Source organism: Mus musculus, chromosome 17 (genome assembly GCF_000001635.26).
Source record: "Mus musculus strain C57BL/6J chromosome 17, GRCm38.p6 C57BL/6J".
In the NCBI taxonomy this organism is placed as follows: Eukaryota; Metazoa; Chordata; class Mammalia; order Rodentia; family Muridae; genus Mus; species Mus musculus.
The window spans coordinates 85601501-85629235 of NC_000083.6; the positions used below are offsets into that span (position 1 = coordinate 85601501).

The following is a 27735-nucleotide window of genomic DNA, read 5'->3' on the forward strand; positions in this document are numbered from 1 at the left end:
AGTGCGTAGAGACGGTAAGCCTGCATGGAGAGCTAGTTGGGGGCTGTCACTCAATTAATTAGAGTAACAGATTGCTCATACCTGGCATATTCTCTGAGTAGGAGACGAAGTAGCAAAAAAGTGGAATGAGAATAATAATGATAATGATAATGATAATAATAATGATAGTAATAAAGAATTAACTGAGACCTAATGTTTTCTCCTTGGTCTCTGCTTGCCCAGTTCTGACTGGTACAGCTTATAATTAGTCTCTACCTGCAGATGTGTGGTTCCAATGACTCGTGGATTAAGGAGAAACTCTAGAATTTCTCAGTACCTGACAAGTTGTAACGTGAAAAGCTACACTTAGTCCATTAAAGATTTTTCACAGTGACATTTGAGTGCAGCTTGAGAAATGCGCCGCCTGCCCTTCATCATTTTCAGGGCACGGGTGTTGGGAAGGGGGTTACCATGAAGAACAAAACAAAATGGATTGCATGTGCGGAGGTGAGCTCGCGAGCGCTGATAAATGTACTTCACTGAATGTCAGCAAATGTCACGGGAGAAGCCATTTGCAGCTACCATAACACTCCCCCCGAGACAACAAAGAGTAGCAAAAACAGGCAAAACGGACTGGGCGTCTTGCTTCCACATGAATAAGCAATCAGCCCTCTCAGAAGTTACACCAGAAAGTTGTTAAAGCTCAGAGAAGAAGCTTTTCAGCCACACTGACACATGTCCACATTGCTGCAGAGGGTTGGGGACTGTCTGAGGACATTGGGGCTGTGACTCCAGGTTTGACTTAATAGCCCCTCAGCCCTGCCTTTTGTGTGTGGACAGACTGGCTGTGTCTGAGGCAGGTGTTCTGGGTTCTTCCTGACCAGCGTGCTGCCTCTGCAGATCGCAAGAGCCCCAGCTCCTTCTCATCTAGCTCTCCTTGCAGTCTGAGGTGCGTGGTTGAAGGAGGGATCAGGTGGGACTCCACAATGCAGCATCCATAGCGGCCACTTGTGGCCTAGCACTTGAGCCCCTCATTCAGAAACAGGACTTGAGTGTGTGGTCTAAGTTTCTGTTTCACTCCTGGTGATTGACCAATACTTAGGGCCTGTATGATTTGGGCTCGGAGCTTCTCGAAATTCTTTCAGGATCCTACTTGGGTCCATATGTTCCTTGCTTCCCCCTCAGCCTGGCGATTCTCCTCTGATCACTGCAAGGAAAGGAACAGAAAGGAAGAAGATGCTCTCAGGACAACTACCCAGGGAAATAGGAGCCTCATTAAAATGGAATTGCAGCCCCTCTTCATTTCCTAGTCTCTATAGACTTCTTCCTCCCCTCAACATGTACACACAAAGTCATCCAATACTTACCTTTGTACCATGACTCCCAGAGTAGCCTGAATTGGCTGACCTTGTAAAATTGCCATGTGCGCGCACGGGTACACACACACACACACACACACACGTGCATACTTAGTGCCCACTTTGAGGCACAAATTGAGGGCAGTTCTCCAAGCATCAGAACAACGCTGTGGAGTAGAGCCCTTCCTGGATTCCACCCCTGAATGTGGTAATGGATGGACTCCGTCTTCACACAGTTACACTCTAAGCTCTGACCATGTGCTATGGCACTGAACACATTGTACAATCGGGAAGAGATGGGGCTCTTGGGAAACTGTTTCCCTTGGATGAACTCAGGGTGGTACCTGTAGGAGTGGCTGGGCAGGTTCCGGCTTCACACTCTCACAGAGCCTTTTATAACCCTGGGTCTCCTCCCTTTGAATTAGGTATTTCCCATGGAAGGGCCTTTGCTTCCGTCCTAGATGCTTGAAAGACATCTGTTTATTATTGAAATTGAATTGCTCTCAAGTTGTTGACTTTCATGATTAGTTTGAGAAGAAACTTGGCTTGTTTAGGGAAAAGGGAAGGATGGGGGAGGAGGGAGAAGGAGGGAAAGGAAGGGGAAGAAAGGTCCCTGGAGGTGAAGGCAAAGGTGAAGGTGACAGACAAGACAAAAAGATACTGCCAAGAGGAAGGACTGAGGAAGTGTCTTGCTCAGGGCAGGATCGTGGTACAGTCTGGGACCTACAAGTAAAAGGATTTTCTGAACAGTCAGTGCTTGCTGTGTGCCAGTGTGGTTCTTGTCTCAGGATCAGAGACTCGCTATGGCATAAGAACACATTCCGGAGAGGAGTCAGGAGAGGTGGGCATTGCTCATCTTCTTAAGATTTATTCTGTCTTCTGCTTTCCGTTTTCCACTTTGGGTTTTTCTTTTTTCAGACCTGGTCTCATGCAGTCCAGGCAGGCCTTGAACTTGCTATGTAGCCAAGGCTGACCTTGGACTGCTGACCCTCTAGGTGTGGAGGAGAAAGTCTACGCCACCACAGCCAGAGTGAGTTTATATCTCAGAGTTCAAAATAATAAGCATTTATTTCTAGAAGAAGAAAAAAATGTTCATAATCAGTCAATATCCCCCCAAATCCTGTCATTTCTAGAGACAAGAGCTAGGAAAGAAAGAAAGAAAGAAAGAAAGAAAGAAAGAAAGAAAGAAAGAAAGAGAAGGAGGAAGAAGAAGAAGAAGAAGAAGAAGAAGAAGAAGAAGAAGAAAGAAAGAAAGAAAGAAAGAAAGAAAGAAAGAAAGAGAAGGAGGAAGAAGAAGAAGAAGAAGAAGAAGAAGAAGAAAGAAAGAAAGAAAGAAAGAAAGAAAGAAAGAAAGAAAGAGAGAAGAAAGGAAGGAAGGAAGGAAGGAAGGAAGGAAGAAAGAAAGAAGAAAGAAAGAAAGAAAGAAAGAAAGAAAGAAAGAAAGAAGAAAGAAAGAAAGAAAGAAAGAAAGAAAGAAAGAAAGAAAGAAAGAAAGAAAGAAAGAAACTTCATGGTGGTGGTGGTGGTGGTGTGTGTGTGTGTGTGTTTTCAAAGAACCACAACAGAGATTCATGTCTCTCCCATGAGAAGGTCCTCTGCCTCTGCACCTCTCTCTGGCTCAGCAGGCAGACCAGCTTTTCTTTATTCTGATCCAGAGGCCTTTCCTAGCAGACTGGTTCCTTTCATACAAACCTCACCCATCCCCATTAGCCACTTTGCATTCGGAGATGTATCAAGCAAAACATGAAGTTGGCACAAAACAAGGAATGGCGTGTGAAGTGCAAAAGTCCCCAAATCTACTGTGTCTCCTTATTCTTGCAAGGATGGAAACAGGGCAGCAACGTTGGGAACATCCACCCATCCAGGTCTCTGAACAAGAATGTGAGTGCGCATGTGATAGATACCAGCAAGCATGGTTTGTCAGCTCCAGACATCAGCAGCCATCTCATGCTGACTTCCCTGCTTGGCCTCCAGGAGGGGGCTAAAGCAGCAACATTCAAGTGGGTATTAGGCTAATGACAGGCAGGCCATCCCAAGGCTAAGTGTTCAGAGGGGTATGTAAGGTTGCTTTTATTGAAAAGTGCCATTGGCTCATTTATTCACCCTTATTTGCCCACCTTAGGTTAGATGTGATATTATAGCTTAAAAGGATACCAACTCCTCTTACGTACTGTACCCCTTACCATTTAGACTCATGCTAGACCTTGAGTGTCCAGTTCAAACTCTGCCTCTTCCAGGAAGCCATCTGAGATTTCTCCTATGCTGGACCCCTGTTTGTTCCCAATGGGACACCCTCTGGCTTCCACTGTACGTGTCCTGTCCCCAGCACATGTCAGCGCCACGGCATGAGAAGAGAATCTAGCATATCCAGTCATAACTCAGTTGGTCTCTCCTGATCAGCTCTTGAAACACAGGATTTAAGGCTACTGGAAAGTGGGTTATCTTCCAAACACACTGAGATTTAAGCCATTTGGGTTTAAATATATGGAAAACAGTCTTCTTGGCTGCGGGTGATATTTACATTCAGTGTGTAATAGGCAAATTCAGTTGGGGAAAGACATATGGGTAGCCATCTGGATTATTTGGGCACACCCTGAAGTAGGGGAGTGTTGGGTGGGCTGGGAGACCGGATGACCCAAACACCTGTGGCTCTGGCCTTTGCTGTCAGGGTAAGCAGCCTTCCTGTTCCTGTAGGTATCAGAGGTCATGTCCTCCAACCTCTATGCTAAGTATGCCTTAGACTTGGGGGCTGGCTTCTCCTGCAGATAACATGGGGTAGAGATGAAAGAGTTCCATTTGGGGTCTCCCAGCATCAAAGCAGCCAGGTTTGCTCAATACAGTGAATAACTCTCACTGTTTCTGAGGGCAAAGTTTGGGCAGGAATTAGCTGTAGCTTCTTTTAACTCTGCACAGGTGGTTCACAGGGGACAGATGCCCACACCAACAACCACACACCGCTAGTTTCTCTATTGAAAATAAAGTGTGTGTGTTACAGGAGGTTTCCAAATAATAACAATGGCCTTTGATAAAGTTCCTTTCTTTTCCTCCTTTCTGTTGGGAATTCCCTTCCTTCTGGTACCTGTTGTTTCCCCTTATGGGCCTTTCAGAGAAGTGCCTTAATGCAAATTGTCAGTCCTTTTGAATAGAACAAGCAGGCAGAAAACTTTGTGCCCAAGAAGAATTATCATCCTGAAGAAACTATCATTTACCTCGCTTGAAGATCGTAGGATTTGAAAAGCTTGAACAATGATTACTGTGTTTACTTAAAAACAAAAAACAAACAAACAAAAACCCTTCACCTAATAGAATTCAAAATAGTCCTTTCTTATTATTTTGAATGTTTCGCTTCAGTTTTGTAAAATGCACATATTTTCCTGCCCAATCAGATTTAAAATTTTTTTGGCCTCAATTTAAAGAAAATGATCTTTCATGTTTTTAAAAATAAAGAATGGTTGGAAAGACTTTCCTTTTTCAGACAGCTGTTTAAAAATCCGTATACCCTCCACTTACTTCAGAGAGCAGAACAGCCATGGACGCTCCAAAGATGGTTTTTGAAATGGCACAAATCTATATGTGAGTATTTCTACAATTATTGTACAGCAGAAGCGGTGGGATTTCCTACCGAGGAAATCTGCAAGGGAGAACCAAAGTCTGGGGAGCACTGAAGGGGATTTTAACATCCAAACAAAAGCAGCATCACCATGGCTAGGCATTCTCTCACCCAGAGGAGAAACAATTAATAATTTGCATATGCTCATGACACAAATTAAAGACAAAAGACCCCTCAAGGGCTATGGTTCCTGCTCAGCTCTCAGCGTGACGCAAGGTTTCAGCTCTAAACTGCTCCAGCTTCCAAATGAATAGCATTAAGCTCCATAACCAAAAATAGGGGTTGTGGGCCCTCTGGCCTATTCCCACTGTAGAATCCTGTTCCCAGTCAGAAACATCTCCTAGTCTCCCTGTGAGCTTCTAGGCGAACATAATGTATAGTCCCAAGGGGAAAAAAATAATGTATATACTTTGCCCTTTTTATTTTAATGGCCAAACATTGTAATGCTAGCTAAATACAAATTCTCATCTGTTAATAGGTTCTTTTAGTTTGTAATAAATAGGAATGCTAATGACTAAAATTTGGTATTTGGTATGCATTAGCTTTTGTGAGCTTTTCTTTACAGCCTTCATTGACATGCAATATGGCAAGCTTCCTTTGAAACATATTTATAAAATAACTACAGTATAATTAAACCAACAAAGCCATCTTTTAAGTAAGCTTAATAGCTCAGGTTTTTTTTTTCATCTCTAAAAAATTTTTTAAAAAGAAAAATAGTTATGCCTCAATCCCACTCTACGTTTTATTCTGTGCATCTAATATTTCCTTTGCAGCTACAATCTGTGCATATCTAACTCTTTTTGACAACCGTGATTATTAATAAAGAGCTCATGAAAGATATACTTCATAGCTTCTTCAACAAGAATAGGTTTTTTTTGTTAATGGAAATTGTAACATATCTTGACAGATACAATATATAAGATGTGCCTTTATTTTCTTAATTGTTAATTTTGCTGTGTTGAATACAGCCGATATGGCAGGTAATAATCAGAGTGGATGCTATTCTATACAACGTAACCAAAAATATTTTAATGATATAAATGCAACAGATAAATAAAAGGAATTATGTTTAATTTTGCTTCCTGCACTTGCAGTTTTTGTTGTTGTTGCTGAGGCTACGGGTTGGGGTTTGTTTAACCGAAGAAACCACGAGTTGCAAATACACCCCTCTCTGCCCTTGGCCACTTCAGCATTCCGGGTGCGCAGGGCCCGGCTCAATGCAAAATCGGGATACACAGTGGTTCAAGTTCACCGATTTATGTGTAGTTTGTAAACCCTTCCACTCTCCCCAGAATCCCAAAGATACCAAGGCTTGGTACTGGAGCCGCCAGAGCGTCCTCAGGCCTCTCTTTTCCCCCTCGGACCTCTCCTCTCTGCCCGCACTCTTCTTTCCCTTCTTAGGAAACTCCGTCCTTGTGGCCGAGAAACTGCCGAATCCTCTACGCAGCCCCCTGCGCAGGGAATAAACACAATTGACACCACTGTTATAATCTTTATTTAAAACAGTTTCCAGGGTTACAAATTGCAGTGCCTCGTATGCAACAGGTTCATCCGAAGCGGTATCATTACAGATGAACTGTAATGTGTAGGATTAAAATAAAAAACGTAAGGGATTAGGTAAAATGGGCCATGCTTGAGAAATAACGCCCAAGCGCATCTCTACTGCAGACAGAGGGAACCTGTGAAGACGCGGGGCGTTGCGATGCTGCGGAGCACAAAGCTGGACCCTCGTTCTGCAAGCGCTCAGGGGCGGTGGTTCTGGAAGGACCAGAGCGCCTAGAAGCTGGAAGGTGAGCCTTCTGGGGCGCCGAGGAGGAGACACTGGGCTCCCGATGATAGGAAGGGCCAACGGCCAGGGGACTATACAAGTGGACACCGCGGGCAGGCTTGTGGTCCGGCTGGGGACGACAGACAGCGCGGCGCCAGGGACACGGTCCCATTGCCTTGCAAAGAGACCTGCAAGCGGAGATGGGGACAGCATACCTGGGGGGGGGGGGGGTCACTGGGTTTGTACATGTGACTGACATGACATTCAAGGTCCAAGCTTGAAAGGGTCTCAGAAGGAGTCCATCCTCTCCATTGTCCCCACTCTTTGGCCGAGTCCGAAGCACAGGAACCGCCACTCGAGCCACGTGCGCCCGTCTGAGCCCAGACCTTGAGCCTTCACAGCCCATTGAGGTCCTAAACCATTCCCGGCCACCTCCCCTGCCCGATGATCTTTGTGTCCTCTGGCTCCAGGAAGACCCCGGAGCCCTCCTGTCCCCTCTGCTTCCTGCAGAACCTGAGCTGGCGGCGAGGCGGAGGCTAGATTGTGGCCTGAGCTGGGCCACGGCCTAGGGCGGCTGACACAGCCACGAGGGCTATTTGTGCGTCTGGGTGGAAAGCTCCGGGCTGGAAAAACAAACAAGGCCACGGCGCAGGGACTTGGAGGTTGGCTGGGGGCTGGAAGGAAGTGTGCAATGTGGCCAGAGAGGGAAACAAAGGCCTATCCCCAACCCGGTCACCCCGCAGTGACCCTAGACCCACCCCGCTGAGTCGCGGGGCTCCCGGGCCTCTACTCTGAGCGGGCCGCGCAGCTCCGCCAGCGCACACCAGGTGCTCCGAGCCACCGTTGTCGCCGCCGCCGCTCCATCGTCTGCTCTCCCGCAGACTCCATGGAGACCCAGCGGGCAGCCTGGCCGGAAGGCGCGATGGCCAGAACAGCAGACAACGAAGCCTCATCCCACTACGGAACGCCAATCCAGCAAGGCTTAGAGGAAACCTTGTGGCTAACCTTCATCAGAGAACCAGGCGACTCTGGGTTCACTGCAGCCAAAGCCGTGCGAGCAGTTAAGGAAGAAGAGAGCGAACTAGAAAGTAGAAGGAAGAAAAAGGTGGAAGAAAGTAGAAGAAAGCTTGCGAGAGAAGGGCCCTGGCTAAGGCGGCAAGGGGAAGGGGCTGCTGCAAACAGCTGTTCCTCATACATATTTCATTACACAATCAGATAATGCGTCCCACTACCTTCTCAATTATTCACAGATAAACATTTTCAAGACGTTTTGACATCTGTCTTGGTGCCTGCTATTAATTTAGTAATCACTGTAGTTAAAAATGTATGGGATTTTTTTCCGTCGGAATACCTCCTCTCTGAGCGCAAGCCCAGGGTTGGGCTGAGGCAGAGAGCCCGGGCCCTGTGATAGTGAAGACACCTTGGAAGGCGAGGTCCCATCTCTAGAGCATTGACGCTGTTGAGGAAAGTATTAAAGGGGTATCTGGTTATTTTAATTTATTCTTGAAAGTAATAACTGTCATATCACACACACACCGGATATTATCCTATGACAACTCTAGACCCACAAGGCGATTAGCCCTTTGCCCTGGGCAATAGAAATGGTTTCACTCATCAGTGGTTGTTGAGAAAGTGTGGACAACTTGATAGGATCACACCCATGCAATGCATATTTTCATAGACGTACATGAGAGATTTACAAGGCACAAGAACAAAAGCCTAACAATTACAGGTGCTATCAAGAGGTCATAGACCTCCAAAGTTTTGCCCCTAGTTCTATGTCCTGGGCAGAAGGCACAAGGATAAGTAAAGAAAATACATTATATCCTATGAAGTGTGTGGAGCAGTTGGGGTTATGAGAAAACAGTTGATCTTTCCTTGAGAAGCGAATGCTACAAGTGTTCTAGCTAAACCCCCATAAACAAATTTTTTTTTAAGTTAGAGTTCGAAAATTGTCCTAAGACTGGAAAATCAGAAGAAACATTTCCAGTTCTAAAACGCTGTGGTTTGTTGTGAGAAAGGCTCTAAACTTCTTAGCGAAGTAGAGGGTGTTCAAAGCCAGCCAGTGTTCGGCATCCTAAGCTAGAAGGAACCAAAGCAACGGTTTGGCTCAGAGGATGCTGTGTCTGCATTCACTTCCGTCTTTCAGTTACAGTCTCCTCCCGAGGAGCATCAGCAGGTGACTCCCATTGGGGGTAAGATAAAAGCGACCTGGAGAAAAACAGCGCTGAAAGAACCTGCCCTCCCAAGAAAGATTCTGATTGTGTGGGCTTGAAGTTGATTTTCACAGTTTATTGTTCAAAACACAATCAAGAACAAATTCACAAAAATGTCCAGGAACTCAATGTGTCTTGGAAAAGTGTAAGAGCTGTTCACAAAAGGGAGGAAAAAAAATCTTCCCCATGCCCACCCTCTGTCTCTTCAGTGGACAGTTACATCTGTTGCAAGGCGCCCTGCAGCAATGTCGGGGGATCACTTCTACTTTACAACACAGGCTCTCTTTTGCTCCTTAGAGAGTGGTTCCTGGACGCGTTAGTCTAGGAGGTAGCTCTCCTTCCCGCTCCCCTCCTCCCTCCTCCCCTCCCTCCCTTTCCTTAGTTGTTTCTTTTAAAGAAATGGTCCAAGACTCACACCTACTACTTTAAGAGCTCGGAGAATGAGCTCAAGAGAAAATGAGGTGAGGTTGGAGGGCAACGGGTTCTGGGGGTGGGGGCTGTCTCTTCTAGAGGGAACTGGGGCAGCCATTGTCTGGGACAGTTCCCCAGTTCCCCAGAAGAGGTGACAGAGAAAACAAGTCAGGACACCTTACGCCTAGTCCCAGAACCACTGTGGGAAACCCTGGTGGTGGAACCTCTGCCAGGCCAGGTCCTCGATCCCTGCCTGGAATAGAGGAAGTTGAAGACTTCTCAGTATCTCACAAAAGAAAATGAGTTAAATACATAATTTAGCTTGATCTAGCATATTCCTTGTGGATTTATTTGATGTACATGGGATTGGGCTATAGTTTTTATATTTGTTTTGTTTTTCTTTTTTTTTCTTTCTATTTTTTCAGATCTCAGAGGAGAAAAGGGGGACAAAACAGGGCTTTCCCCTATCTGGAAGCTTCCTTAGAACGGAATGTCCTCATTGGAGATTGAGAATCTCTTGTTATCTACTGGAGGCCTGTGCTGTCTACTCAAGCCCTATTCCAGAGCACAATTTCCCAGGCAAAGGATGAAAAAAAGACAACAAGCAACAGAAATAACCAAACCAAAAAGAGTCTTTGCTGTACTGGCCTCTTCTGGGTGTCTCCAAACAGAGCAGGTATGGGAGCCTAAAGGCAGCCTCTGGGGCAGATCATTCCTTGGCCCTTTCTTCAGAAACTTTCCATACAGAAGAGTCAACGAAGGTTTTTCTCCAGGGCCACTGGGCATCTTGCACTGTACTCTGTACTTGTACTGTACTCTGGTGGATCCCACTCTCCTTGGCTTCCTGTACATCTCTGTGCGTGTCTGGGCGTCACTCCAAGCGGACATGGTAGCTTTTGTCTGCATCTGGACAACAAGGTGTATGTGTTCATGCATTCCATCCATTCCTTCGACACATCTTTATTCCTCCAGTACTGTGGTTAGCGTTCCTAAAATTTCCTAAGTGTGTTCTCGCACACTGTACCTTCTGTGAACACACATGCCAGATGAAGAGGAGACCTTAGGGATCTGTGTTGGGGAGAGAAGGTGTACAATGGGAGGTTCTGGACTTTGGGTAAGCTGTAAGGTTGGTTAGTGTCCTAGGCACCCTAGGCTTTTTTTTTCCTCCACATCTTCCTCTACCCTAGTAATAATAATACTTATTATGCTAACCTTTAACAAGAAGGAGTGACCCTCTGACCCTCTGCCACCTCACAGGATGGATTCAGGACGGGTGCGACCCACTTCTAAAACCTCCTCTGGTAGACATTAGCTCTGAACAGCCAAATGAGAGGCAACTGAAGTCTTACTGTGTTTAGGCATCCCGGCTGGCATCCCGGCCACCATCGTCCTGTGTTGGCCTGGGGCTCAGGAGAGAGCAGAAGCTCCGGTAGTTAACCTCGGGGGTCCTCTAAGCAAGCACCGTGAGCATTAGGGGGCGAGACTCTCCTTCTTGGTGTCCCAGGCACAGCTGCACTTACAACTGCAAACTAACAGGGCCCGCCCCCTCGGCTCCTCCTTAAACCCTTCACCCCAACTTTAAGCTCCCAGTAGGAGGGCCAGAGCTAGAGTCACTGCCCCCCCACCCCCCATCGTGGGGCAAAGCCACTTTTCAGGGTCCCAAGAGGGACCTAAGGTCCTGGTAGCAGAGCAGAGTATTGAAAACAGTTATTCCTAGTTTCTCAACAACCCTAAGCGATGTATTCCTCCGCCGCCTTCTCTCCTCTGGCCTGGGCAGCCTGTATTTTCACCTGCCCGCGAGAGAGCAGGCTTTGGGGCGTGCACAGAGAAGGGTGTGCGCGAACATGTTCGCGTGCTGTTGGAAGTGGCTTCGGCGAAGCTTCTAGATGTGAGGATTTTTTTTTTCCTTTCCTCGATTGAAGATGACTTGCGACTAACTTCAGGTAGTGCATTCTTAAGGGACGAGTATTAGTCCGACTGTCGTCTATGAGTTTTTCCTGCGCGTTGGCGCTGAGTGAAATCACCTCTCCCCATCCCTCAAGCAGCCTCCGCGGCTGAGTGAAAGGGCCAGGCCCTGAGATCTGTGTGGCTGGAGTTCTTAATGCTTGCTCCAGAGATCTGATTCAAAAGTCCAGGCTGTTTGGTAACCTTGCAGGGTCAGGAAGGAGAAGGAGATCTTGATAACCACCCCGTACTCACGCCAGGGAGGAGTTCTAACCTCGACACACAGGACCTTCGGACCTAACAGCCTTGCAATCTCACTCCCAACCCAATCTGTGATCCGGATTGGCGGCGGCGGGTGGGAGGGCTGCTGAGGGAGTTAGGTTGACACAGGATGGAGGTGGAGGTGGAAAGAGCGAAGAAAAAGAAGCAAGATTGGATGAGGATGTGCAGATGGGTGAGAATGAGGTGGAGATGGAGTTGGGGTTGCATCGCAGGGCACCAACTATTCACCCTTCTATGGAGAGGTGCGTCTGGCTGCTCCGTTACCCGCCCCCCCCCCGCCCAATAAAGCTAATGATGTAGTGATTTAGGAGGGGTGAGGGGCTGGGCGAAAGGAAGGAGGGGAGGGGATGGGGGGGGACGCGCGCCCCAGGAGCGAAAGCAAACTGCTAGCTGCAGAGGCGCTACCGCAGTTCAGGCTTCCCAACAGGTTAGCTAGCCTAGGATCCACCCGGTATTTCGCAGGAAGGGGGGGGGGGCGTTGAGATAGCTAGAGGAGGGGAAGCCTTCCTGGAGGACAGAGGGAGGGAGAGAAAGAGAGACAGGAGCTAGAGCGCGCGCGCGGAGCCCTTTGAAAGGACTTACACTTCCTAATGAATATTTATCCGCCGCTGCTACACGCTCCCGGCTTCTCTTACCTTTCTGCAGGTAAGATCTTCCCTGTTCCCCTACCCTGGTGTGTGTGTGTGTGTGTGTGTGTGTGTGTGATCCGGAATTCCCACCCCTCCCCACACTCGGGCGCGGGTGGTCAGTCTTTGGCCGACGGGGTGAGGTGAGGGGTAAGGTGGCTTCTCTGTGTGCGATGGGTCCCGCACGACCAACACAGGGTGGGGGGCACTACCTGTGTAGGACGAGAGGGAGAGAGAGAGAGAGAGAGAGAGAGAGAGAGAGAGAGAGAGAGAGAGAGAGAGAGAGAGAGAATTGAGATTGTGCGCCCCCGAGCGCGCGTCTGCTCTATGCGCGCATTAGGGACATTTTTGGACTTTTCTCTCGGACGCCCCGGATCTCTTGCCTTTGCCTTTCTTTGGTTCCCCTCCCTCCTCTTTTGGCCTCCTCTACCTCCTCCCCCACCTCACCACTACCCTCGGTTGCAGAACCACTCCCCACTCCTCTGCCCGGCTTTGTGCCACTGGCGCGCATCCCTCCAAGCAGTCTCTCGCGTCTCCCACAAAGAGGATGGAGAGCTCTTTTTCCTCTGTGACCCCTACACCAAGACCTCTGATCCAGGGGTCCCTCGACCCCTTTCCTGCAGGTTCAAATCTTGAGGTTCTGCTGCGCGCTGTCTCCTTCCCCCCTCTTGGGACGCAGAGGCTCAGTGCCAGAAGCTGAGAGTAATCATTGGTGATTGGAACTCCGGGGTACCGGGTGAGGCGTCACAAGGGATCTACTAACCTGGAACCCCAAGCCAGAAAGCCCCCATGGTAGGGTGCAAGTACCCTGCCACCCCGCCCCCAACACCCGAGCCACCGTTGGCGGGAGGAGCCCAGAGAACTCGGACCCGCCTAGGGGGAAAGAGGGAGGGGAAAGGGAAGGGGTCGGGGAGGAGCTGTTGATTTACACGGAATTCTTTAAACAGACTTACCCAGCCACCTGTTGAGAATCAGTCTGGGGTCGGCCAGCTCCGGATCTGCTCGAGGTGGACACACAAAAGCAAAAGCCAAGCTGGGAAAGTAAATTTCTTTGGCTATGCCAGACGCGGCAAGCTAGGCTAACAACCTTGCGCTAGGGTAGCAAGGCTGTAAGATCCAAGAGGGGGTTGTCGCAAGAAGACCCACTACTCCAGCGTCCGCCCCTATCCCACGCCTCCTCAGCCTAGAGGCCAGGACTCAGGGCTCCTGAACTCGGCGCTCAGGACTCAGCACCCTCAGTTCAACTTAAGCCGGGGCAGGCCTTCTAAGCCCTGCTCAGAAGTCAAGAGCAGCAGCGCCGCCGCTCCTCGCAGCCTTTCACGCTGCAGCCGCTTCTTATTCTTGTGCCTCGGCCTTTCTGGGCGCCCCCGGACAAAGCCCCCAGAACCCGGTCGCTCCCTTCCCGCTAAATCCCCTTCGGGGTCAGTGCGCTACCAGCACAGGGCCGCACGCCTCTCCTGCTAGCCGTGTGGCTCTTAAAGAGCCCCACACCCCTCCGCCCTGCGTGCTCCTCCGACCCCCGCCACCCCTCCCCTCTCCTCCGGATCTAGCCCCCCACGCCGTCGCCTGAAGTCCCTGCTGCCCCGACCCAATGCCCGTGGACTCCCAACCCCCTCCTTTCGCCTCCTCCCCTCAGCAGCCGGTGGGCTCGGAACTGAATCCTACCCTCCGTTTCAGGTCTCCCTCTCTCCTAGAGCACCCGCCCCTGACTTTTCTGCCGCTGCTTTTGCCCTTAGAACGGATCGTGACCTGGGCACTACTGTGGTCCGGCTCAGAGATGATCCTGGAGTTTATGCTTGGGTTTAGTTTAGGGGGTCATTGAATGGAAAGGGGGCTGGGCTCGGGAGTGGAGCCGAATGGAAGGAGGGAAGGGAGGAGGGGCCGGTCAAATAGACTTACACTCTGCAGTTCTTCTATTCCAGGACCTACATTGGTCTTCAGCAGTAGTTGAAAGCTGGCATTGAATGGGGTCTTGAGGTTAGCAATCTCACTCTGACCAGCGTAGGAGGGTGGGCTGGTGAGCATACGAAGATGGGCTTCCAGAAAGTCCTGAGTGGAGAACCGAGAGTTCCCTGCTCCACCAACCCAGCAAGTGCTAGGGGTACTCAAGAAGGGAGTGAAAGGGGACCTTGAGTTCCAACTGTCCAGGAGAAAGAACAATGGAGGCGAGAGGGCAGTGAGAGATGTCAACTCTTCCTGAGGAGTGAAGTGCAGTTTCTAATGGTTTCTTATATTAACTAGTTAGCTGTGTTCCTTGGCCCAAGAAGAGGAGAGAAGGAGTAGATGCTTGTCCTAGTGGGTGGCTGTCTCCACTCCCTTTTCCTAGGATTTTCCCCCTCTCGTCCAGGTTTTTTTGGGGTCCCAGTCTTGCCTAAGGAGCGTGGTCTTTCCTGGGCTAACTTCTTCAGACCTCTCCATGGCTATAAACGCAATGGAAGAGAGACCAGGGATGGGATTGTGTGAAACTGGAAGTCATTCTCCGAGGGGTGTGAACTGAACCTGCCCATCCTTTCTCAAATACAGGCCTAGAGTTCTAGTTGCCTGGAAGGTTGACCTTCCAGAAAGTGTGAGGCCACCTGGGGAGAAGTGCCAGGCCTCCTGGGGAGACCAGAGCAAAGGAATTTGAGGGGGGAGTGGAAAGCTGACCCTCCCCTGTGTACCAGCCCTTCTGACGTTCTAACACTAGTCCAGATGCACCTTTAAGGAGCTGGGCTGGTTAATTGATTTACAGCTGGCCCTGTGGGGGAAAGTTCGTGGTACCCACGGGTGAGCTAGACCTAGTGGCTGTAAAATCCACTTCCCTACTTTCCCACTCACACAACCATTTTTAGCTTGCATACTCCAAGTAGCTGGCTTCTTTCTCCAGGGGCTAGATCACCGTGTAGCCAGCTAGACTGGGTTTGTGCCCACCCTCCTGGGCCCGGTGGTGGGAGGTGTTCAGGTCCTAGACGGAGCCAAACCCCTCTTGTTTGAGGATGTGGGGGGTGGAAGGGCCTTTAGCGGGCGGCGGGGCTCATTAGGCAGAGCGGGGTGCCGAGAGGTGCGCGCTGCCGGCCCCAGAGGCCGCCTTTGAGCCGTCGGGGCGGCTTCATTAAGCAGCGCTAACAAGGCGTACAAATGCCGGGCCCAGCAGCTTTTTTGCAATGGTGGGGCCTTAGCAGGGCGCCAGGCTAATGAGGGTCACTCAAAGGGGCTGATCAAATATTCAAATTTCCCCTCACGCCGGGAACTTTTATGCACCAGGAAAGTTGAGGCAACTGAGCTGTGTTTACTGTCCAGAAGGACAATTACGTGGAAGCCTGGTGCCCGGAGGCTAAAAAAGGGAGGGGATATAAGGGGGAGGGAGCAGTTGTTGTTGTTGTTTTTGTTGTTGTTGTTGTTGTTGTTCAAAGGAAAGTAATCGGAGTCCCTGAAGGGCTTCGGGGCCTCTCCGCCTGAGTACTGCGCTCCCCTGCGCCCTCCCTGGCGGTCTGCTCCAAGCTCCTTCGTTTGCAGCTTGCGGGGAGGCCCAGACCACCCGCTACCCAGCAATCTCTCTGTCTTCCAATGTCCTAGAGCCCGGAAGAGGCGTTGCCCCCAGGACAAACCTTCCTGACCGTTTGGGTCGGCTGTTCCGGGTTGAGCATGGGTGAACTGGGTGTAGCTGTCCCAGGCCTTCTGGGACTCGCTTTCCTGGGCTTTCCCTGTAGCCCCAAACAAGGAGGAAGTGTGCTTCCCGCAAAGTCCTCTGACTGTATGAGACGTTATCAAGGCTGGGTTGCAGCTGATATTTGTAAATAAATGCCCCGCAGAGCAGGACTGAACACTCCCCAATTCAAATGCTGCATTTCTCCCCGCAGATCCGGTAGGCCAGGGTTGAAGGGTGGCGACAGATTTATCTGTGCAGGTGACCTCTGTGGGTACCAATGCCATAGATCCACCAAGTCCCCAGTCCTTGAGTCTGAGAGGAGAGAGAGAGAGAGAGAGAGAGAGAGAGAGAGAGAGAGAGAGAGAAGAGATCTAGAGGCCCTACAAGCCAATCCCCTAGGGTTTTGTGGCTCTGAGAGTATCGGAGTGCAGGCGGTGCTCAGCATCCCACCCACTCTGGAAGTGCCCTGGGCTCCATTCCGAGCCCTCGCTTTACCCACCCCAGATCAGGGAGCAAAGCAGCCTGGGTCCTTTGCACCAGCTCCTCTCACCAATGCTCAGCGAATGGGATTTTGGGGAGACTCCAGAGGTTCACAGACACCCTCTCCAAAAATGCACACACCCAAACCTTTTAGATCAAGACCCTGCGGAGCCTCGGCGGGATCCAGTCCTACAAAACGCATCAGGAACCACCCGCCCCGCCTCCCTGCTCAGCTTTCAGGACTCTCAACTTACCGGCTTCGGGAGGCAGCATAGGGCTTCCGGCCTGGGCTGGAGAAGCGCAGGCAGCGTTGTGGCCAGGAGGTGGGCTCAGAGGGCGGCGCAGAGCCTTGCTTGGGGAGAGGCTCTCGGACAGTCGGGGTTGCTGCGGGCCCGAGCCGGGTAGGGTCGCGCTCAGAGCTGTGCGCCCTGCCTGCGCCCTCCTCCCGGCTTAGCGCTTACAAGGCGCGGCCGCCAGAGAACTGCAGAGCCCCGCGGGTCCACCGGAGACCAGGCACTGGAGGGAGTATAGGGCTGGCCCCGAGCAGCATCTGTGATCCTTTTGCCTCAGTTCTTCATGAGTGGCGAGGGTTTTCGATTTCAGCGCTGTCGGCACAGCCCTCGGCACCTGCCCAGCCTCCCTCCAGGCCTGGATCCCCCCCACTCGGAGGCGGGGGGTTGCGGGGATTGGGAGGGACTGGCCGGGTTCACCCGCCCGCCTGGCGCCTGGGTCCCCGGCTCCGGGGGATGCAGTTTCGGGGTCACGAGCTGCTTTCAAAAAGTTGAACACAATATTCGGAAACCCACCCGTAGGAATTCTCCCCCTCCACACGCGGCACAATACCCACTCCCCTCCCCCTTTTCATTCCTTCCTCCCCCTGCTTCCTCCTCCTGCCCCTTCTCCCTCCCACCTTTCAGTCTATAATCCTTCCCCCTACAAGAGAAAGGGGTCCGGAAGAAAAGATGAAGTGTCTGTTTTTGTGTCCCAACCTTTGGGCTCTTTCTGGGCCCGCAAAGAGCGACCGCCCAGAGCCTTGCAGTTGAGCGGAAAAGCACTCCTGGTGCAGATGAAGATGTTTGGAGAGAGAGAGAGACCGCCAAAAGTGGGGCTCGACGGATCTACCTTTTAGGGTGAACATTATTCTGCCCTGGTCAGCGAGTTTAGGCCCCTGAGCTGCCCCCTGCTAAAGAGCCAGTATAGTCCCCTAGCCTAACCCAAACATTCGGTGTCACCCTCAAACCGAGTTTGCACTCCTCGGCCCTTTAAAACCTGGCACTGTCGGATCAAGGCCTAAGAAAGATCCGAGCTTGAGATTTAGGGCCTGCGACCATTTTGGCTCCAGCCTCCAGTTGGGTTCACGTTTAAATTCTCCCACAACTTCTTTTTTTCCACTTCTCCCTCATTGAGCTCTCCTGAGTGGTGTGTACCCGGCGCCGCGCCCCCAGATCTGCATCGGAATGTAGAAAAGATCTTTTTAAAAAAAGTTTTGAATTCCTCAATGATTTTTCTTCTGGAAAGGCAGCTTAGGATAATTATTTCAGCTTTATTGAGGGCAGATTAGTTGAAGTCTGGGCGCTGCGTTTCAATACGCGTTGTACATGGGCCGACAATGTGGGCATTGTTAGCTACTGTGTGTGAATCCATTCAACATATACACTTTTTAACACCAGTCCGAATCCTGTCTAAATATACACAGTGCGTAGGGAAAGATGTCTCTGACCCGGACAAATCTGCGTAAATCACACTTCCATAGTTACAGAAGCCTCACAAAGGGAGGCCGGCCTCAAGATGCAGATTACAACTTCTCACAAGCAACATACCTAAGAATAAATAAATGCCCGGGCCTGGCCCAGAGGCTGTGGTAGCCGCAGGCAGGAAAGACACTCTGAGTTCTTTGGACAAGGGGAGTCTGTTTCAGGGTTATGATATTGCTTTATGTATGGAGAATTTTGGCTTTAATTATGTATTGTAGTTATTTACATTATGAGCTTTCAGGCCTTGGGCGCTTACTCAGGGTGGCCTCTAAAGTTTCTGTATCTTTTGGGGGATGTTGGGCATGACAGGGGTTGTACCCATGGTAGGAAAAGTGGGCATCCTCCCCTAGGTCCAGAGTCCCTAGGTTTCTGGCCTCCTGTTGCTAGTCTACCACTGTGGGAGACAGCTGAAGTCTGGGGGGTGGGGGAACAAAGAGTGGAGTTGATTTTGAAGACAGAGAAAGTGTAATGTCTCCACTGTTATAAAATGCATAGTGATGGAAAACTTCACCAATGCTTGGCTGGGAGCAGAACTGTGCAATGGTGTGGAAAGAGTTGGGAAATGTAGTCCAAGGGCACTGACTGGCCAGGAAAGCCTCATAGCCTCCTGCTTGTTAATCTTAGCCCTGGCTTCAACTCCCTATGTACCATATTCTGTCTCCCAGATCTAGGCTCCCCCAGCAGCTTGCTACGGTGACTATGCAGTGAGCCTCGTCATCTCTCCTCTTTCTTCCTGACCAGTGGTCACATAGACAGAAGGAGGTGGCTGAGATACCATGTGCAAACCTTGCCAGGTCACCTGATCCCCAGCCTCATCTAAGGCTGCCTGGTGCTCCTGAGGCTGGAGTCTCTTCCTAACCCCAAACACTCCGTGTAACGAATAGCTCGCTGCATTCAACTACTCTACTCCTATTCCTTTTCGAATTTTTGATCAAAACTTCTTTGAGCAAGAGGAGGAGGAAGAGGAGAGAGAAAGAGAGAGAGAGAGAGAGAGAGAGAGAGAGAGAGAGAGAGAGAGAGGATATTAAGAGTTGCAAAGATTTTTTTTAATTCTGTTTCGCCCTCTTCTCCCTCACCCCCCCCCCCTCCGGCTAAGTGGTAAAACCGTCCTTACGTTCTCAGTATTGATTGGCAGGGCTGACAGTGATTGGCAGTGGTTGCCGTGGCAACGCCACAACGACACGCCACAGACCAATAGAAAAGCGAAACAAAATGTTTCAATGCTGCACTCACTGTGGATTTAGGGGAGATATTATGAGGCTGTTGTCATTAGGGCGATTGCTGTGGAATCGCTGAATCTTGACTCGGCCGTGGTTGGCTCTCGCTCTCCTCTCTCCCTCTCCCTCTCTCTGCCTCGGGCTCGCGCTCTCTCTCTCTCTCTCTCTCTCTCTCTCTCTCTCTCTCTCTCTCTCTCTCTCTCTCTCTGCGCGCGCGCACCGGGCCGCTCTCCTTCCTCCCTCTCTATGTGGCTGCGCGGGTGTGTGTGTATGTGGATGTGTGTGGGGTGTGGGTGTCCCTTACGTCCTTCCTCCTCCCCCTCCTTCTCCTTCTGCTCCCCCCTCCTTTCCATCTCCTCCTCCCCCCTCTCCTCTCCCTCCTCCTGGTCCTCATCGCCCCTCTCCTCCTCTTCCTCCCCTCTCTCTTCCTCTCCCTGAATTTTTTCCTCTCCTCTCAGGTCAGTCCATGGTATTCCGCTCCCCCCTAGATCTCTATTCCTCCCACTTCTTGTTGCCAAACTTCGCCGATTCTCACCACTGCTCCCTACTTCTGGCGAGTAGCGGCGGCGGGAGCGGTGCGAGCGGCGGCGGCGGCGGCGCGGGAGGAGGCGGCGGCGGGAACCGTGCGGGAGGCGGCGGTGCTGGCGGAGCAGGCGGCGGCAGCGGCGGCGGCGGCTCCAGGGCCCCCCCGGAAGAGTTGTCCATGTTCCAGTTGCCCACCCTCAACTTCTCGCCGGAGCAGGTGGCCAGCGTCTGCGAGACGCTGGAGGAGACGGGCGACATCGAGCGGCTGGGCCGCTTCCTCTGGTCGCTGCCCGTGGCCCCCGGGGCGTGCGAGGCCATCAACAAACACGAGTCGATCCTGCGCGCGCGCGCTGTCGTCGCCTTCCACACCGGCAACTTCCGCGACCTGTACCACATCCTGGAGAACCACAAGTTCACTAAGGAGTCTCACGGCAAGCTGCAAGCCATGTGGCTCGAGGCGCACTACCAGGAGGCCGAGAAGCTGCGCGGCCGCCCGCTCGGCCCGGTGGACAAGTACCGCGTGCGCAAGAAGTTCCCTCTGCCGCGCACCATCTGGGATGGCGAGCAGAAGACCCATTGCTTCAAGGAGCGGACTCGGAGCCTGCTGCGGGAGTGGTACCTGCAGGATCCCTACCCCAACCCCAGCAAGAAACGCGAACTGGCGCAGGCCACCGGCCTCACCCCCACACAAGTAGGCAACTGGTTTAAGAACCGGCGACAGCGCGACCGCGCAGCGGCGGCCAAGAACAGGTCAGTGGCGGGGACCGCGGCCAGGCCACCACAGGCTCCGGGCTAGAAAAATGGAAACGGGTGGAAACTCAGGCTGTCGGGGAATGGTAGAGGCGGCTGATCCAGTTCTGGAGATACCGGTGCTCTCTGGACAGTTAGAGAAAAGTTTCTGGTTGCCCTGGAACAGGGAACAACTGGCTGTGGGTTTATATACTGCTTTGCTCAAGAAGGGCTTTTTTTATCAGAGCCAGCGCTGTGTGAGCATGCCCCTGGTGTCCTCAACCCTCCGTGCCTGTCCCTAGGGGCCTTAAACCCCTCGCGGGTCTCTTCAGCCCTGGCACCAGCTAGAAGACTGGAAGGAAAGGAAAATACTACTTGCTATCTGATTATTTCTGTGCACCGCAAAAGGGGGGGGGCTTGGTTTAGAGGCGTCCATAGGAGTCAAAGAGGGGAAAGGAGGCCAGGGTTCCTGCCACAAAGAGAAGGCCGGTGGCCTCCATCCCTTGAGCTGGCACTGGACAGGAGAGGCAGGCCTGGAGTGAAGAGGCCTGGAGTGTTAGTGTGTTCATGGGTTTGAGGGGGTGGTGGTAGGAGTGAGAGCTTCAAGTCTCCCTATCGCCTCAGTTCAGGAGCATCCACTTGTTTTGGTCCACTTATTCGGGAAGCAAAATCGCAGGTGCAGTCATGGCAGGCAAGTTGGTTACAGACTCACAAAGTTGTTTGGTTCTGGTGGATCTTTAAAGCTCAATTGTGAGAAAGTAAAAAGAAAAAGGAGAGGACGGAGAGACGATTAGTCCAAAGGGAAAGGAGAGGAAAGAAGGGGGGTTGAGCAGAAGCTCTGGTACAGGCCTGGGAGCAGGGGCAACGGCTGCTGACAGTTGCTGGTGGCTGGAGACTTAGAGTGTGTGCCGGTTTAGGTGGCCCAGGCCTGAATCCACGTCCCTCTCATCTCTGCCTGTGGAGGCCACATTTCGTCAGATGGGGGGAGCGCCCATGACCAGTGAAAGGCTTCCAAGAAGGGAGACACTAGGTTCAGACAACTGCTTCGTCACCCAGAAAAGAGACACAGCCTGTCCTTCCCTCCTGTCTTCTCTTTCTACCCTTTTCTCCCCCCCCCCCCCCCATCTTTTAGCTTCCAACTTCCCTCTTTTCTCTTCCCCGTGTCCTGCGCCCTCTGCGTAGAGATCCAGAAAGGAAAGCGATGGGTGCTCTGAGGAGAACCCCTACAGTTCTGGGGTGTGTGCTTGGGAAGGCCGTGGCCTGAGCTTCTGTGGAATATCTGGTTCTCCGGGTTCAGTTATTTGAGCCTCGGAGGCTGCAGAAGAAAGCGAAGCTCTTCCCCACTGTCTGCTGGTCCCGGCTCAGGGTCCTTTGCTGCCTGCCCAGGTCTCTGCAGGAGGCTGGTTTGGGAGTCTGCCCTTCATCTGAGGCCTTCCTTCCATCTGGAACGCTTCCCTGGGCTGGGAAACCGGGAGCTCGGACTTGAGTTAGGAAGTCTCTGCGGTACTCAGGGGGCAGCTGGGAGCCTGTAAGAACACAGAGCCCCGTTGAAGGCTGTGGCTAGGGGCACGCCACGCGGGAGGCCGCTGTTGTAGGGGAGTGCGGGTCCAGTCGGGCCAGGCTCCCCGCGGTATGAGCGAGGGGAGCAGGGTGGCGGGCCACCGAGTCAGGGCGGGCATGGCTCTCTTGTTCCCCGCAGGCTCCAGCATCAGGCCATCGGGCCGAGCGGGATGCGCTCGCTGGCCGAGCCCGGCTGCCCCACGCACGGCTCAGCAGAGTCACCGTCCACGGCGGCCAGCCCGACCACCAGTGTGTCCAGCCTGACGGAGCGCGCGGACACCGGCACTTCGATCCTCTCGGTAACCTCCAGCGACTCGGAATGTGATGTATGATAGCCAAGGCCGCCCTACTCCTCCCCCTCCTCCCCTTCCACCTTCCCCTCCTCTTCGTAACCCTGCTCCTCTTCCTCTTCTTCTACTCCATCCCTAGAACAAACCGAAATCAGGATACACAGACAGATACACACACAAGTCCATACACACTCCCACCCCAGCCAAAAATATATTTAAAAAAAAACAAGAAAAATAAATTAACCTCAAACCATCAACAACCCCACCACCACCTACTACCACGGCCACCCCAAAGGACCGCGACGCCAACAGACAGTCACAAACGCTGATGTTGCGGGCAGAAAGCATAAAAGAGGTGACAATTGTATACTTTCTAGGACAAGCACGGCTTCTCCTTTTGGTTCCCACGGACCCGGCACCCCACCTGCATGACGATTTATTTGTATCTGGGAAAATATTCTCTCTAGTTTAAAATGATTTAAAGAGACTATACAAAAAAACAAAAACAAAAACAAAAAAAAAACACCACCACCGCCGCTGCGACAAGACGACAAAAAGCAGACAAAAAGAAAAAAATCTGACCTCTCCGTTTTGAATTTGTTGTTTAAAAAAAAAAAAGGAAAGAAAGATAGGAAAAAACTCCTCGAGAGAAATAGCAAATGTTTCTACCTTCTGTTGCTCTTTTCTCCTTTGGCCCTCTCTCTCTCTCTCTCTCTCTCTCTCTCTCTCTCTCTCTCTCTCTCTCTCTCTCTGTTTTTAAGTCCAAGTATTGGTCAAACAAAATGCAATCCTCTGTTTTTGTTCAGCCGACAATCATTTTCTTCGTAAGCACCTTTTTCTCTCCACTCTGTCACTGCCTGTGTGGGTACTGGTTATAAATGTGGAAAAAGAATAGTTATGACTGTAACAGATTTTTATTTTTATTTCAAAATTTTATATGAATTATGTATATCTTAATGATCGGTCATTTTCCCAGTTTGTAATATATGTGTAGAAATTGCTTGTATATGATCCCTGCTTTTTTCTCCTCTCCCTTCTCTCTCTCCTCCCTCCTTCCCTCCCACTCACCTCTTTCCTTTTGGGGATTCTCGGCGTCGACTTGGCGATCGAGGTTTGGCGAGGTGGCCAGGGTTAGAGAGAGAGAAAGAGAGAGAGGGACCCTGTCGCTAGTGAAAGCAGAGAGTGAGACCGTAGTATTCTTATGCAAAAGCTATTCAAGTTTTTCCTAGCCGCTTTGGAGGCCCCATTCACTCCTGTAGAGCGCTTTTACTGTTATCTTAACTGCGTGTTTATCTATATGTAAAAACTTTCTAAAGCAAATACAGTATTCTCCATTTTCTTATCACTCCCAGAGACTGGTGTTTGTGTCCGCCCTGGCAAACAGCTCCCGGGTGCTGTAACAGCCCAGCTTCCCGCTTGCTCTCTCTAACTCGCTGGCCGCCAGAGCCAGAGCCGGGGAGGGGGAAGGATGCCAAATGTGAGTGGAAAACTGGAAACAAACACTTGCTTGGGGAAAGGGAGCCCAAACAGGATCCCGAGGGAAAGGCAAAGGGGGCATGAGGGTAGGGGGTTACAACTAGTTTCTTCCATGACAAGATGTCAGGCCTGAATCCTCCCCGGAGTGCTGTACCCTGGATTTGCTGCATCTCGCGGCGCTTGTGAGCCCTTGGAATGTTTGGTAGCCTTCTAGTTGCCTGCTTTTTAAAAAGGAGAAACCCTAAGGCTCCCTAACCCAAGCGACCGTCCTAAGCACAGCTGCAATTCTATTTTCCTTGTATTTTTTTTAATCTCTCTCTCTTTTTTGGAGGAGATGTAAAGTGGTTAACTAGGGCCCAGATGAACAAGGGTCGGGAGTGGGTGGGAGAAGGAGGCAGTTTTCTGACTTCAGGGCCTGAAATGCGGTTGCTCTCCCTCCCACCTTCATTGGCATCCTTGTCCGACCGAGTCACCTGTCTTAAGATTCTGGATCTATGTGTCTGAAAAAAAAATGTCCTTGTCTTTTGGGATCACCTGGAGTCCCTTAGTTTCTGAAGGATTTTTGGTTCGTTTGCATGGTAAAGGAAAACCAGTAACAAAACAAAAAACTACCCCTTGCTGACCACGTTCCTCTGCTGGCCCCAAGCTTTCCTGGCCGGCTGTGGCCGCACAACTCCCGAGGAGAGCTGGCTGGGAGGAAGTGGTTCTGCTGCTCTGGGCCAAGGCGGCCTGCGCGCTTGAGAAGGGGCCAAAGAGGTGATTTCAGAAAACTTGCCTTCACTTGAAAAGTCCAATTTCAAAGCTAGGGGGGATTAAAAAGAAACCAGTCTGAAATTTAGCGACCGCTTCCAAACTAATTTCGACTTCCGTTTCCCTTTTGTCTTTATTCCCAACAACACCAGGGGTTTTACGCGAGCCGCCCTGGGTAGAGGGTCTGACTGGCCTGGAGGTGTCTTAGGTGCACAAGAGCGCATGCGCTTACAGGAGGTGGAGGGTTCCATAGGGGGTCTCTTCTTAGAAGTAGGGCATCCAGCCGACCTCCCCAGCTGGCCTGGCACACAGTGTCAGAATCTCTGTGTGTGCCCACTGCCCGTAGAAGCAGCTCTGTGCAGCCCACATTTCTGACAACGCCAGGAATATGGAAAAAGGCCATCTAAAGCCACCAGGCTTGGACCTCCATTCTGTCACCTGCTCTTCACATACTTGACCCAGAACTTGGGCCTTTCAACCCAAAGAAATGGCTGCCTTGGTATAAACAATGTGGATGGTCCCAGAGCAGGGAATAAACCAAAACGGAGGGGGGTGAGGGGGGTGGAAGGAAGGGGCTATCGTTGCTACAGTGATTTCTGGAGCATACTAGACCAGTGACATCAGGAACAGGGACCTTTTTGTGTGAGAACAAAGGGGAAAACTTGAGTCACACTTCTTTCTATCATCATGGACTGCAGAAAAAGCAAGTTTGGGTCCACCCATTGCCTCTTCCTCCACTGAAGAAAACAGCTACTGGACTCCTCCAACAGCCTTTGCCTGAGCGGGTGGGATTCTTATTGGGGTTATTGACAGTCTGTGGTCCCTGTCAACCACTCCTATATCTCTACATAGGTCTGCCAACAATACCAGTACGGCATTTTCTAACTTTATCTACAGATCTCCTGTGTGTTTGAGTGGCACACGTGTGTGTGTGTGTGTGTGTGTGTGTGTGTGCGCGCGCGCGAGTGTGTGTGTGTGTTTGTGTGCAGTTCTGAAAGTTGGGTGGTCACCATTTCATCAAGTTCTGCATACAAAAGGATGTATTATGTGTGTGTTTGATATAAATGCACACATATGTCATTGGTATGTGCCCAGTGTGGGTTTTTATTCATGTTGCCTAGCTTAGATACAGTCTGTATGCTTGGCCTGAGAATCTACAGAAATTTCAGCGACTCCAATACACCTGCAGGCTGTTGTGTGCAGGAAAAATGTGCCCTGGGAGGTTCAGTCTGCTTGGGGACATCTAAGTCACCCTAGTCTGTCCACAAATGTGACTGCCAAGTCCCTATCCCTAGGAATCTTCCTGCCCCTCTAAGAAATGGTGTGTGTGTGTGTGTGTGTGTGTGTGTGTGTGTGTACACACTCACAACAGATGCTCATTGGCTAAAATGGGTTGGCTGGACCTTTTGACTTTCTCCCCTCATCCGGTCCCTTGATATTGGTGTTGTCACAGGGGATATTTTCAGAGACCAGAAGGAAAGGGAACCCTTTTCTGGCCAGATCTCTCTTTTACCTAGTGCCTGTCCATTTTCTTTCTAGCCCCCATCTATGGCCAAAGCAGTCAAGTCGCATGGGATGGCTGGGCATAGCTGCCCGGAGAAGGAGCTATGCTGAAACTCTGTCCAGCCTCCTGGAAACAAACCCAATTGCCCCTGGAGCTGAGAGTGTGGGCCTCCGAGGGCCTCTGAGTCACAGGGCCACACCGCAACTCCTCATCAGAGGGTTGAGACCACTTCTCTGTGGACTGGGGGCTTCTTGCCTCCCCTTCTAATGCATTAGGTTGGGAGCTTTCCCAGTGCCAGGACTTTATATACCTAAGGGTACACACCGTTTGAGGAGTAACATCCAATTCTCTTCTCTGCATCCCTCAGAGGCAAACAATGGTTGTCTAGAATTTGCATCGGAAACCCAAGGAGAAGAGTGGATTGTGAAGCTGTGAAAATCTGTGTCCAAGACCCTGCTCCTAACCCCTCCCCACCGGGAGGAAAGACAGACCAACCTGCTCCTCTGACTTCTTCACCTCCTAACCCACCTCCCTTCCTAGCCCCACCCCAGAGCTCCCGGTCAGCCCTTCTTCCTGCCCTCTGAATCCTGCCAAAATTGGCTGCCCAGAAGTTGATTATCCCTGGTGAGATACACAACTGACTTCAGAGAAATGGCACAGAAGCCGCCACGGTGCCAGGCAGGGATGCTGATCTACAGTGGGACTGGAGGCACGCATGTGAGCCTGGTTAGGGAAGGCTGGAACTGAGCTTAGTGGGACCAGTAACCCCAATGTTGACTCCAGAGCTGGTTCCAACGCAGGACTGGGAAGACCAGCATAGACCTAGACAGGTCAAGTGGGAGAGACTGTGGAGGCAGGGGAGTGACTCCAGCCTCTGCCAGCCCACTGCTAGTTTGTCACAGACACCTATGTACTTCTTCAAAAGTGGAATGGAACTGCCTGGCACATTTTGAACCCAGTGCCTTGCAGGGGTCACTAACCCTGTAGCCTAGTATCAGGCCTGTGGGGCAGTGGCCATGCTCTAGTTCCCCCAGGGCAAGGGGTGTCTCAGACTCTTGTACTCCTTGTCTTCCTTTGCGCACTACCCTGACCTTTCTGTACTGCCCAGACCATTGTGTGGCTGTCACCTGGAGTACTGGCTGCCACCTCTGAGGCTTTTCAAAATCCTCCCTGGACACTGGGGCTGAGTCTCCCTACCTACCAGAGCCATTGAGCTACAGGGCAGGGCCTCAGGCATGTGCCCCTTGCCTCCCACTGCCGCCTCCCACTGGCGGGTCTCTTTCCGGGCCCCAGCTGAGCTGAACTGAGCCTTCCTGGTCCCAGCCAGCCGGCTGGGATGGCTGTCTGGCCTGAGGGGTGGGGGGGTGTGAGAGAGTCTGGGAGGAGGTAGCAGTACTAGCCCCGCTCCAATTTCTCCGGTCAGCTGAGCACAACTTTCCATTCGAGTGTATTCATGCAGTGGCTGATTGAGCTCTGCAGTGTCAGGCAGGACTCGGCAGGAGGGGGGAGGCAGAGCCAGGCTGACAGAAGCTAGACCACATACCACACACACAGACACACACAGACACATACACACTTATACAAATATACCTAGCCACATGTTGTATGCATACCTTGCTACTAGCCAT

At 51.3% G+C, this 27735-nt stretch overlaps 1 protein-coding gene and 1 long non-coding RNA gene across 10 annotated transcripts; one reads left to right on the forward strand and one right to left on the reverse strand.

The window, feature by feature from the left end:
- Positions 1 to 431: 431 nt before the first annotated feature.
- On the reverse strand, positions 432 to 16896 carry Six3os1 (SIX homeobox 3, opposite strand 1). Of its 8 annotated transcripts, none has more exons than NR_038085.1 (4): positions 16557 to 16896; positions 14094 to 14243; positions 13148 to 13192; positions 432 to 1186 (listed from the first exon to the last, which is right to left on the reverse strand). It is a non-coding gene; the product is annotated as an SIX homeobox 3, opposite strand 1 (long non-coding RNA). The 8 variants fall into 8 exon arrangements; NR_015387.2 differs by lacking the exons at positions 432 to 1186; positions 13148 to 13192 and adding exons at positions 5858 to 6398; positions 15782 to 16134; NR_038086.1 differs by lacking the exon at positions 432 to 1186 and adding an exon at positions 7590 to 8171.
- On the forward strand, positions 12108 to 24691 carry Six3 (sine oculis-related homeobox 3). 2 transcript variants are annotated; one of them, XM_017317367.2, is made up of 3 exons: positions 12108 to 12213; positions 19732 to 20548; positions 22227 to 23725. In XM_017317367.2, the coding sequence occupies exons 1-3, from the start codon at positions 12159 to 12161 to the stop codon at positions 22417 to 22419; spliced, it is 1065 nt and encodes a 354-aa protein (XP_017172856.1). In that variant the 5' UTR covers positions 12108 to 12158; the 3' UTR covers positions 22420 to 23725. The 2 variants fall into 2 exon arrangements, with proteins under 2 accessions (XP_017172856.1, NP_035511.2); NM_011381.4 differs by lacking the exon at positions 12108 to 12213 and having other exon boundaries at positions 19334 to 20548; positions 22227 to 24691.
- Positions 24692 to 27735: the final 3044 nt, after the last annotated feature.

Coding starts and splice junctions, on each gene's coding strand:
- Six3 (XM_017317367.2), top strand. CDS start 12,159: ATGAATATTTATCCGCCGCTGCTACACGCTCCCGGCTTCTCTTACCTT. Junction 12,214..19,731: donor CTTCTCTTACCTTTCTGCAG/GTAAGATCTTCC, acceptor CTCTCCTCTCAG/GTCAGTCCATGGTATTCCGC. Junction 20,549..22,226: donor GCAGCGGCGGCCAAGAACAG/GTCAGTGGCGGG, acceptor TGTTCCCCGCAG/GCTCCAGCATCAGGCCATCG.